This window comes from Orbicella franksi, chromosome 2, assembly GCF_964199315.1.
Source record: "Orbicella franksi chromosome 2, jaOrbFran1.1, whole genome shotgun sequence".
NCBI lineage: Eukaryota > Metazoa > Cnidaria > Anthozoa > Scleractinia > Merulinidae > Orbicella > Orbicella franksi.
Genome location: NC_138146.1, coordinates 22,600,489 through 22,612,623, shown reverse-complemented (window position 1 = coordinate 22,612,623; position 12,135 = coordinate 22,600,489). Strand labels below are relative to the sequence as shown.

The window sequence follows — 12,135 nt, the reverse complement described above, 5'->3', positions numbered from 1 at the left end:
AGTCTTCGCACAGCGCGTAGGGCCGCCATTACATGACTGACAGTGACAGTGATTAGAGACAAGCGAAAAGATTTCACACTTTGTATTTACGAATTCTTCGGTCATTTAGAACAGTCTTGACTTTTTTGTTTTTCTGCCTGTAAGCTTATGGTATCGGGAAAAACAAAACCTGATTTGAAAGATATGTTTAATTCCCGCTATAAGCTCATACAATAAACAAATTACAGCACAAAAAGTGCTTAGTTAGTACAGATTTTAATTCACTCGTTTCAAAACTTTGGAAACCTCGCTTGTTCGCTGCTCTCACTCGTTCGTTTTCCAAAATTTTGCAACTCGTGAATGAAAATCCGTACGTCGCACTTTCTATGAACTAATCTACATTGATGAACGTTATTAACACCACTGCACTTGACCAATGCATCTACATGTAAAGTGAAATAAAAACACTAAGTTTGACATGTTTCGCCACTACTACTCTACAGTGAGCTTGCATAACTTTTCATTCTTTCCCACCACTCTCCCAGTAACCTGGAATGCACTACCCCCTCCCTTGTACAACCTGCATCTGTCTCAAAATTCCATGAGATTAGCTCCACCACCATGCTAACTTAATAATAAAATTTATTGCCAGTACCATTAATTTTTGTTGTAACTAGCTGCACTAAGTAGATATTCATTTTCAGTTCTTTATTCATTTATATTTTATTTGTACTTAGCTAATCCTAAATGTTTATATTTGTTACTACTTCTAGGTAATCATGTGCCGACTGCCTACTACCAGATTAGTTGTACTAAGCAGGGTATTTTTATACCTTGCGTAGTACATTAAGTGGTAAGTACCTTGTGTTAATTAAATGATACCTTCCTAGTTTTTCATATATTTTGTGTATATAGTTCAAATAATTATAATTTCTTCTTAAAATCTTTCTTTTTGCATTGGTCACGTTCACTTTAAAACAAGTCTTGAACTCATCTGAGTAACATGGGTAAATAAAATTCATTCATTCTGTTAGAGCAAAGATGCATTTGTACACCTACTTATGTCAAGAACAAAGAACTTTCATCTAGCATGATAGGCAAGCGAACCATTAAGAGGTAGTAATACATATCATTAATGCACTACATTATTATTAATTTACACTCCATATTTGAAAAAAAAAAAAAAACTTGCAACAAAGTAAGTAACCCATCATACATGTATGGTTGGTGGTACAGTGATTTCCTTTCATTATCAATGGTGGACCCTTCCTAGGGTGTTGAATGACACCAAGACAGGGGCAGATCCAGGATTTTTCTTAGGACAGGGTGCACCACTAAGGAATGGCATAACAGACTAATGAGGTAAACAAACTTTAAATGCGAATACGAAGAAGAAGGCTTCATCTCAGGGGGTGCACACCCCCTGCACCCTCCCCCTAGATCTGCCCTTGCAAGAAAAATGCACATCTTGCTAACTGACTGGAATTTAGCCAAATAATAATCACAATATATACTTTTGAGAGGAAGCACACATGACATTAATATATAGTGAAACTCATAGGGTGCCAACAAAAATATGAATAAAATATGTGCCTTAAGGCTTCAAAGCTAAAAATGATTCTTTTGACTGATAGTTTTTGTGACACCTTCTTGGAGTCACAATTTCTCTTACAAGCTAAGAGGCTAAGATTATCTTGTGTTCACAAAAAAAAATGTCTTGTCATCTTGCACAGACTTGTATCCATTGCAAACTGAATCACATGGCCTACCCCTCTAGTTGTGCAAATGCATCATTGATGGTGCAGCTAGAAACAATTTGCCCCCATTCTTCAATTTTGTATTTTTCCTAAAAAATAAGATTTTTTGCCTCAGTCTCTATGGCTTCCTATGACTTGAAGGTAACGTTGTACATTTAGGCCTTATGCGCCACTCTGGCTCATTGAATTAGGTAACAATCGAACGTATCAAACCTGACTTATAGCAAAATGAGGATGACAATCCATCAATCACAGCCAACCTTCAAGCTACGTACTGTATGATGATAAGTTGAGCAATGAAGTCTAGCTGTAATCAATCAAAACACAGGGGTGTCATTTTGAGTCACCTTTTACCTTGGTCTTCACACCCATAACAACCTTGTTGGTTTGTGGGTGACTTTTATCAACAATAGGCAAGTTCAACCATAACATCAAGGGCTAAGGGGATACTCACCCGTAACACTAGGGTGTTACAGGTTACAGCCCTGAAACACCACAATCTATGTCCCAGGTAACTAAAATCACAAAAACAAATGACAATAACGGTAGTTTCTTATTATGACTAAGTTAATTTGCTGACACAATGTTATACAGCCATAGCCCATAATTTTGGTTGGAGACAAAGTAGGTCACATTACCCCAGTTCTGCTAAGTGTTCCAGGGAGTATAAAACAAAACCTCTGTAAAGTGAGATCCATGGTATGAGTTTTCAAATGCAAACTTGATCTGTTCGAGCATAAGTTCTTTTTTAGGAGAGTGTTTGTTAGATGTCACGCTCTGACTGAAAAAGATCACACAGCGTAAGGAGTACCGTACTCCACTCTTAACAAGTACAGCAGTTCTGAATTTGATATCAAACCCATCACCACTGTAAGCTCCATTGTTATCTGGCAAATACTCTCCTTCAGTAAATCCAAGAACTTTTTCCTGAGGAGTCTCCTCTCTTATCCATAACTGAACTTTGTCGCGTCTACTTTCCACATCTGAAAGACCAAAAGTGCGAGTGAAGATCCGTCCACCAGCAATGTACACAGGTGACTCTGAAGTCACTGTGAATGAAAGTATCTCCTCACGTCGCCCAGTACCATTACTTGGGGGTCTGTACCAGTGGTGTGGGACAGGAGCCTCTGTGTAACGGGTACAGCGCCGCATGGGCCTTCCACTGCGTGGCACACAAGGAAATACAACATCAGGCTTTGAATTTGAGGTACTAAAATGTAGAAATACATTTAGAGCCTCACGATCACTTAAAATGTCTTGAGGCACAACGTTCTCTGCAAATTGCTTTTGTGACATCACTGGAAATCGCAGGAAATATAGAGTATCACCAAGGATTTTCCTTAAATTGGCCCCAGAGGCTTCCAAACCTTCAACTAGACACTGTTTTTTAGCCCAACGTATGGAATACTCAAATAGCTCCGATTCCTCGATCTTCAAAGTCTCCCTTCGCAGCAAAGATTTAATAGCTACTGCATCAAGTTCCAGAAAACTGGGCGATTCCAGGCACTGTTTGGTACTCAGATCTACAATAAACCAGCATCTCTTCTCCAATTCCTCCTCTCGAAACTGGCGAGCTTGTGTCAACGTCTCGAAGACATTGTTGGGATCGATCCTTTCTTCGAGAAATCGACCACACTTCCGCATCAAAGACAGGACCAAATACTTCTTCGCTAAATACATAACACCGAGGACAGAGTTAGCTGTGAGATGTAGTTCGTCGTAATAGATGAAACGGAGAAATTCAGTCAAGCACTCCGAGTTGCAATCAGGTAGTTCAATTTGGTTTCCTTGTTCTGCTATACCACCATAAAACATAGCAAAGAAAACGGGGCTACTGATTGCTAGCACGTACTTGTGCGCTGGTAAAGCGACTTTTGCAGCGTGATCTTTGGTTGAATCTTGTACAAGAAAGCTTACATCGCTGATCATCGAATTCAAGAACATGTACTTGTTCCTCTCTCGTAAAGTTTCTCTGGTCGACTGCCAATCATCCGTTTGAATCTCGCTTGCCAGATCCATGATTATTAATAAATTAGCAATCCACTTATATCATGAAATTTTTGAAACAAGACAAAGTTTACAGAAAACCAGCAATGACAAACAGGATTACGTGGCGTAACGTAAGACGCTCAACGAGAACTCTGGGCCATGCGACACTCAGTAACGCCTCAAGCTTCCGGTTACTTTCACTCCTACTTCCGGTAAGTTGCGTTTATTTTCTTCGGTTACAAATTGTATCAAATTATAAATAAACCATCATGAAAATAAATGTAGATGTTTTATTTCAATTAAATTGTGCCCAATAACAACACAAAAACAAAAATATTTTCTGGTACAGAAACTCCAAGGAAGTTGAGAAGGGGTTAGTAAGAGTGTATCAACTTAGCCATTTTCCCTGGCAAAAAATTTCTTCGTTTAAATTTGAAGGTTAGAAAAATTACAAAAAAACAGCATTGTAGACATGAGGATGGGGTTACAGAGTCTTCTTACAGGTGTTGAATTCTCAGAATGCGCAATACACAACACTAAGAATGTTCAATTCCATAAGTATCCATACTTCCTACGCAAAGGGATTTCTTGATTTGAAGCCTTCCCCCTCTTTTAAACCCTCTAAAATATTCATTTTTTTGCTTTACAAATGATCTACCTTAAAAAGTTTTGGCCTTTGGGACCAACCACACCCTTAGAATTTTCAATGAACCTTGGATTTTCAAATTATTAAGCTCTGTGGGGTGTGAAGAGATATTTTCTGAAACCATTCATTTTAATTTTTGTTTTTCGTGATCCACTACATTATCATTGAAATTGAACATCACAGAGAACCGAAATGTCCCAGACCAGAGTTCATAATTTGATTACTTCTTGAAACTACAAAATTGGGTCAAAATTGGAGTGAAGTGCATGAATACAAGAAAACTATGGTCAAAAAGTAAAATCAATAGTCAATTACAACTTTCCAGCTTTCCAGCTTACACAAAATCCTTGAAGAAGTTCTCAAAGCTCTAGCACCTTCATGGTCTGTTTTCATGTGGGTATTCTCATTGACTTTTGTTCTTTGCTGCTTTGTGAATTCAATCAAAATATTTTTTTAAGAAAAGTAAAAATCAGCTAGTAATTGACATAGTAGTGCATTTATGCACTATTATTAACTTATCACTGAAATTCAACTTTCAATAGGACATTGATTATATTATTGGAAATATTACAAATCAATCAAAAGATATAGTGTAGTGTAAATTGTGACCACAGTAAATAAGTTTTTCCTTCAAAACAACATTTTTATACAAACATGTAACAAAATTATTTAACTGTACAACACTGAAGAAAAAGCATTCGTTTTGCAACATAAGTTGTATGTAATTTTTTTTGCAATACTTCATAGATTTCAGATAACTTACAAAACTAATTTAAATACCCCTTCAGAATACCAGTATATAACTAAAACTAACCTGCAGAGCAGGCGAGATTTTTTCGAGCGAGCGCTCACATCGTAAAAAGTTTAGCTGCTATCTTGAATTTTTCATGCAGTGGAAGACTGGGGAGAGAAAGAAAGTTTTACCAAGGGGGTGAATGATAGGCAAGAGGAAGGATAGGGGAGGGGGTGGAGTGAAGAAAATCTCATTTTTCCCCTCCCCCATCCCCCACCGTCTAACATGGCGGTCTAACATGGCGGTCTAAAAAGGCGGTTGCAAGGTTGTAACGGTAACTCGCCCCAATAAGACGCCTACACTGCAGGCTAAACCAAAACTTGTTTTTCTGGTTACAATAATAATTCCTAAATGAATTCATTAACCAGAATGAATATGATATTACTGTCTTGATAATTTAAACTTAATGATACAGTTGACTAACATAACTGAGTGACATCCAACTTCAGTGAGCTTATAAACACTCTAATATTTTATGAATCCCAGTAGGGTGTTATGTAAGATTAATGTTACAGCATGAATTTCATTGCACACGTTTGTTGATTACATTCAAAGTCAGATAATTTTCCAGTTCAAAACATACACATTTATCTTGTCAAAAAATAAGTTTGCAATAAAATACAAATGAAATGAGTTTACAGTGGTGGAAATAACTATCATGTACTGAAAGCTATCTGAGGCTTTGATAGATTTAACCCATGAACTGCATGTGACAGTGATGTCTGAGCATTGTTTCTAACAATATTGAGCTAAGAAGATGCTTAATGAGCAAGCAAACAACATAACAACATTGCTTTTCCTCATTCAATGTGTTTTAGAAAAAATTCTTATATCGTGGCATTTCTTCAGATTCTTACTAGGAATAGGAGTAGTCTTACATATGGCACATGTAACTACTAACAACTTAAGTGCTACATGACTTGTATTTTTAGTATCCTATTTAAAATCTTTATTAATTATTAAGGGGCATTTTTTTAAAACTATCAGCATAATTATATTTATCATACAAAGTGCTTTGCGTCAGTGGTTTTCCAGGGTGCCATTAAAAAACACTACTCAGAACACTTGACTTGATCATGTTAAATTTCCAAAACATTCCATGGCAAAAATTTCATAAAGAATTAGTATCACCTCTGCATTGCAGATTAGGCTACTATTTATAAATGTGCTTCCCATATAAAAAGAGCATGGGGAAATTGGAGCCTGATTACAGATTTATTAATGAAACATTCATCTATGTACAATAATTCAGCTCCTCCAAACTGAGAATGCAGGACTGTCTATGCTGGGCTTGCTTGGTAAAGGATCACTTCCTGTCAGAACATCACCACTGTCCAGGGCAGCCTGTTGCTATGGACATAATAAATTATTCTAATAAGTATGCATATTAATGTCCATACTTTCACTTGTAAGTATCAAGTGTTGTGAAGGGTGTAACAACATATAGTGTTGTTAGAGGGCAATTTTCTGCAGCAGTAATTATGTAGAGTGCCGACATAATAACTATTATTGTATAACAAGTATTGTAACTGGTGTAAGTAGCTGTATTAGTAAATTACAAGTAGTGTACATGAAAGAAGGCGTATTTGTATTGTAACCAGTGTTAGTGGGAAATAAAAAAATAATTATGTTTTCACTTTTATGAGAAAACTGCAATCCTTGTCTTTGAAGCGACTGCATAATCCTTTAGTCAACAGGCAATTTTCTGCAGCAGTAATTATGTAGAGTGTCGACATAATCATCTGTCCTATAGAACAATAAGTTAATAGTAAGTTGTGCAATTATATTAAATAACAAGGACTGTTAAAATTATTAATCTTATTGGGAATTTATGTCTAGAGTTTTATCATCCACTTTACTCCTAGTTATGTTACTCAAGTTATGTTTTAATTAGGCATTTCTTGCTAAGCAATTTTTCAGATAATAATATCTGCAAATGTGGTATTATGACAACCCATACCTGATAGTTATGCTGTGTTTTATCACCACGGAGTGTTGGAGTCTTAAACACATATGCCGAACCAGGCCGGGAGAAGTATGCTTTGTCTGTATTCACAATTTTCCCATCTCCTACTTCAACCTAGCAACCAAAAATAATCCACAGTTAAGATTAAGTGAATGCTGAGATTCCTTATAAATTATTAATTATTAAACAATCTTAGCTCAGTGCTCATATATTTCTCTCTAGATAGTTATGTCCAGTATTTACACCTTCAATTCCATGACCCAATACCTATTCCAGTAACAAACAAAATGACTTTGTATTGAGCTGTAGTTAACAATTGGATATGACATCATCAATATACAAAATGTACCAATTTGATATAAGCCATTTGATATCTTGAACAAACATTTCTGTACTATCAGGGTAAATATTTGCAAGCTGTGGCTGGGCATTTCACTAACATGGAAAAATAAATTGTAACAAAAGAAAAGGAAAAATGTTGACTACAATCCAGAATTTGTTACCTTCTTCACAATATCCATTCTGATGAGTTCAGCTTTAGGTGTTCTCTTGCATCCAGCAGCTAAAGGAAATAACAACTGATCATAAAAAGGTAATTATAAAGTCTCATGGGAGGCACGGTGGCCTCATGGTTAGTGTGCTTGTTTCCGGATCGAGCAGTCTAGGTTCAAGCTCAGGCTGAGGACTTTGTGTTGTGTTCTTGGGCAAGACACTTTACTCTCACGGTGCTTCTCTCCACCCTGATGTATAGATGGGTACCAGTGAACTTAATGCTGGGGGATAACCCTGTGATGAACTAGCATCCCATCTAGAGGCGGGGGGGGGGGGGGGGAAGAAGAAATACCCCTAGTTGTTGATGCTACAGAAACTGTAGATAAGCACCGGCCTGATGGGCCACTTGCCTCATATGCAGACTTCTTTTAGGCCCAACTGGCATATACCTTTTGGCATTTAACTCTGGTTTCTGTAACATGAAGTGACTAGGAGTATTGCTACTCCCCTGGGTGGGATGCTAGCAGAATTCTGTCAAGCCATAACAGTCCACCCTTACCCATTTATACTCCTGGGTGGAGAGGGGCACAGTGAGGGGAAGTTTTTCCTGCCCAAGAACACAACACAATGACCAGGCCAGTCAGGGCTTGAACCCAGACCCCTCAACACAGAGTCCAGTGCAGTGACCATTAGGCCAGTGCACCTATCCATAACTATGTAGTGAATTACTACAGTGCTTTAAAAAAACTTTCAAGTCTGAGTATATAAATGTCCTTTTACAAACCTGCAAAAAATGGCCATATTGCATCAAGTGCTGAGGCAAAATCTACTGCTGATCTGGAAATGAAAGTTACATGTACCCCAAGTGAATCTAGGTTACTACCATGAAAGGACAAAAGAAATTGCCAACTATATAACTTTGATTTAATTATTATAGTGTAGCCTGAAATGTCAGTCAACTCCCTCCCTCAACTTAACCCCCAGGCAAGAGATGCTTTAAGACGGAGCGTTATAATTCTGTCCAGCTGCGTCACTGTCTGTTTCTGATGTGTAAAGTAATTTCTGATTGGTTTTCACTTTGTGCAGGATAGATACAAGTTTCTTATTGGTTAAAACTAGATACAGGCTCTTAGATACTTCTGGGTGTTGCCAGCAAAGGTGTAAATGCGGTCCAAGACCCAGTTAATTATACGGTCTACTGCAGTGCTGTATGTTCTTAAATAATTTTTCTCCACTTTTCCTGACCTGGCTCCCTAGCTTGACATTTTAATTCAAGACAAATGTAACAAAGACTTTTCTAGGCCTAATGATTTATTAAGCAAGTCAAAATATTATCCACAAGTTGTAGTCAGTTGTAGGCGTAGTTACTTTGCCATACAGCTATAATTACTTTTCACTGTGTTTTTTCTAATATTTTACTTTCCTTAGTGCAATACGTTATTTGACAGTTGAAAAAAGTAACATTTCAATAAATGGAGCAAGGGATGATTCTGTGCTACACTGTGGGATGAAGAATAGACAAATTCACGCTGCGTACTATTGCATCCTACTGAAAATATTAAAACACTGCGTTGCTTCAGCCGGTTTCCAGCAGTACATGGTTTGAAATTCAAACTATTATTTTTACAGCAGTTTCTCAATTTCAGCTTGTGTTAGGAATCGAGAGAAACACTACCCAGAATCACGCCAAGTTGCTGTGTTGATAGAACACATAAAATGCAAAAATGCAAGATGTCTGTTTGAAAATAGAATTTATGAAAACTTGTCATAAATTAAGACATGACTTAAACGGGTAGAATTATCACGCTCAGACTTCAGGCATCTTTCACCCAGGAATTAAGCTAAGGGTGGGAGATGACAGACATTTCAGGTGAAATAATGTTATTACTATAGTGTGTGAACAACCAAAATTTAAAAAAATAATAAAAATTATCAACATTAATCCTAGTTCTTCCCAGTGTGATAATGCCAGAGCTTTTTACAACTTTTACATGTGCTTGGTGACTGCCTGGATTTTCAACATTTTCTCTACAAATATGACCAAAGCTTAGCAATAGCCCTTTTCACGGTTAATTTTTGTTATTTCCATTACAATATAATCCAACGGGAATGCGAGGCAATTTTGGGCTAAGACTACAAAACAGCCCGAAATTGCCTCACACAAAAGGCAAATGAGCAAAGGTAACCGTGAAAAGGTCTATTCAGTTAAAAGTACTTCAAAGCAGTAATGAATACCATTACCTGCCAAGATTATCTCTTATCGACAGATCTGGGTTATGATTCATAAGTGACATCACAACTTTGCCATGTCCTTGAAAAGTTGCACAATGAAGGGCTGTCCAATTTGTGCCTCTATTGCACGCATTTACGTCTGCTCTGAAACGTATTTAGTATTTAAAAGTTATAACTTCAGTCACATTTTACCCTGGCTAAATAAAGTTATTTTGCACTGCATTGTGCTGCACTGCTTTGCTTGGTATGCTGTGCTGTGCTGAGCTGTGCTATGCTATGCTATGCTAGCACACCAAATACACCAAGATGGCAATGAGAATATCACCAAACAAAAGGTTTAATGAGCAAAACAACAACTTTGCATGTGTGTTATATCTATGTACATTTCTTTGCCGTTCTCTGCAAAACAAGAACGTGAAATGACCACATTCTGCGTAGTCTGAGGAACGTGAAGACGAGGGCTAATATTTCGTATTTCCATTTGGAATTGACCCCTGTCATTGCCTATTTAGCCTGAGCACGTTTAAAGAGCCACTGGCGTACTGAACAGATCTAGACAATCATGAATTTCGCTGGTAAAATATGAATTCACTTTTCACTTGACGTAGTCCTTGGTGTCGCCGTCGTCATTGCTTAAGGTGATTCCTTAGTATTGCACATCCCTACTATGCACAATTTTCGGGTCATGAGCACATGCGTGTACAAAACATAAGAGATTTCCCTCAAACTAAGCTCTACAGTGAGATAAATGCTCCTTTTCTCTTAAACGAGCACAGTGACCCCCACTTTTTATTTCATAATTTCAATGAGAACAATATCCTCAATAACCGAGAAAAAAAAATAGCAGAAATCTATGGCTCCATTTTTGGCAAATGAAATAAATACTACAGAGAGAGACAGAAGGGACAAAAAAATGCAGGGTATTTGAAGACATTTTTTCTGGGACGTAGATGAATAAACAATCAAAGAAAGTCAAACTCTGTGTGATATAATACGCTGTATTGAAAAACAATCGAACTTATTTGTTGCACACAGAGATTACCAAAAGTAACCTAAATAACCGTATTTATCAGCATTGTGGCGTGAAAACAAGCACAGTGACCCCCTCATTTTATTACCTTTTTAATATCTCCTTGTCCTGTAACAACAGTATACCAAGTTTCATCAGAAATCTATGGCGGGTTCTTTTACTAAGGAATCATCTTGAGGTGGCTTACTACAGTTTTTCTGAGACTCAACAGTGCGCGTTACCATTGCCTACAAACGTCAGTATTAATCGCGTGTTCAAAAGTGACGTAAGTAACCCTAAAGAAATGAAATCACTTCAGCACTTGAAAGGCATTAAATCACTTCAGTATAAGTAGCAATAGTTTCAAACTCCGTTCAAACGTGTTTAAGCCTAGGGCCAAAAAAATATGACAAAAACGCTCTATAAATAACCGGTAAAAGAGCTCTAATTTACTCTTACTTTCTCGCACATAATACATGGCGTCACATGGGTGTGTGCTTAAATAAATAACCACGCGTGACACCATGCATGTTTTTCTGATTTTTGTGACGTCAACGTGACCAAATAAATGCTAATTTTCTTGCGTTCCCTTTAGTGAATCTTTTTTTAAATTTGGCTCAGTTCTAACCACATACAATTCCTATAAAATACCCTATTTTTGTTGAAATCTGTCAGAGCTAATCTAATATATTTAGAATAATGACAAATTACAGAATATTGGTAAAACCGTCTGAACAACCTTGACTTTTGAGCTTCCTAATGTCTATTGCACCGGTACGCCCCATAAATTACACCAGGCATATTTGCAGTTATTATGGTTTTCCAAGATTCACGTTTCAAAAGATAATGTTCACTGATATTACACCTGAACCATGCAAATAATACGCTTTACTTACCCTCGATTCAGCAATAGCTGCACAATAGTATTGTAACCCCAGAAAGCTGCAATACAGATGGGTCTAAAGCCTTCTGGTGAACACGAGTTAGCATCAACACCCAGGTCTAAGATCGCCTTCACTGACTGAAAAGATAACAACAAGCGAGCTTTAAAATTTAAATCTTGTGAGAAGATACAATGCTTATAATTGCTTTCATCATCGCTAGATAAAGTGCCAAACGAGTCTGGACATATCAGACCTTTTCGTCGCCTGTTGCCGCCGCGGTTGTCAAGTTCGCTCCGTCCGCCATTTTGTTTCTTTCTTTTTTGAGAAAACCGCTGAGCAATTACTTCTTGTAGGTGAACCCGCTGGACAGATTAACCGCTTGACTCTG

General features: G+C 37.4%; 2 protein-coding genes across 3 annotated transcripts in view; both read right to left on the bottom strand.

Moving 5' to 3' along the window:
* Nucleotides 1–4,914, bottom strand: part of LOC145478710 (BTB/POZ domain-containing protein 6-like) — a 5,421-nt gene extending 507 nt beyond the window's left edge. Inside the window, exon 1 of the mRNA XM_081456814.1 lies at nt 1,950–4,914. Within this exon, the coding sequence (XP_081312940.1) occupies nt 2,385–3,755 (1,371 nt within the window). The 5' untranslated portion in view covers nt 3,756–4,914 and the 3' untranslated portion in view covers nt 1,950–2,384. The remainder of the gene's footprint in view (nt 1–1,949) is intronic.
* An 821-nt stretch (nt 4,915–5,735) lies between these two features.
* On the bottom strand, nt 5,736–12,127 carry LOC145478708 (cyclin-dependent kinase inhibitor 2A-like). 2 transcript variants are annotated; one of them, XM_081456812.1, is made up of 7 exons: nt 12,001–12,127; nt 11,760–11,884; nt 9,864–9,998; nt 8,407–8,459; nt 7,634–7,692; nt 7,125–7,244; nt 5,736–6,514 (listed from the first exon to the last, which is right to left on the bottom strand). In XM_081456812.1, the coding sequence occupies exons 1-7, from the start codon at nt 12,049–12,051 to the stop codon at nt 6,413–6,415; spliced, it is 645 nt and encodes a 214-aa protein (XP_081312938.1). In that variant the 5' UTR covers nt 12,052–12,127; the 3' UTR covers nt 5,736–6,412. The 2 variants fall into 2 exon arrangements, with proteins under 2 accessions (XP_081312938.1, XP_081312939.1); XM_081456813.1 differs by having other exon boundaries at nt 5,736–6,508.
* Nucleotides 12,128–12,135: the final 8 nt, after the last annotated feature.

Coding starts and splice junctions, on each gene's coding strand:
- LOC145478708 (XM_081456812.1), bottom strand. CDS start 12,051: ATGGCGGACGGAGCGAACTTGACAACCGCGGCGGCAACAGGCGACGAA. Junction 9,999..11,759: donor CAGCTATTGCTGAATCGAGG/GTAAGTAAAGCG, acceptor AATACGTTTCAG/AGCAGACGTAAATGCGTGCA. Junction 6,515..7,124: donor AAACACAGCATAACTATCAG/GTATGGGTTGTC, acceptor TTATGTCCATAG/CAACAGGCTGCCCTGGACAG.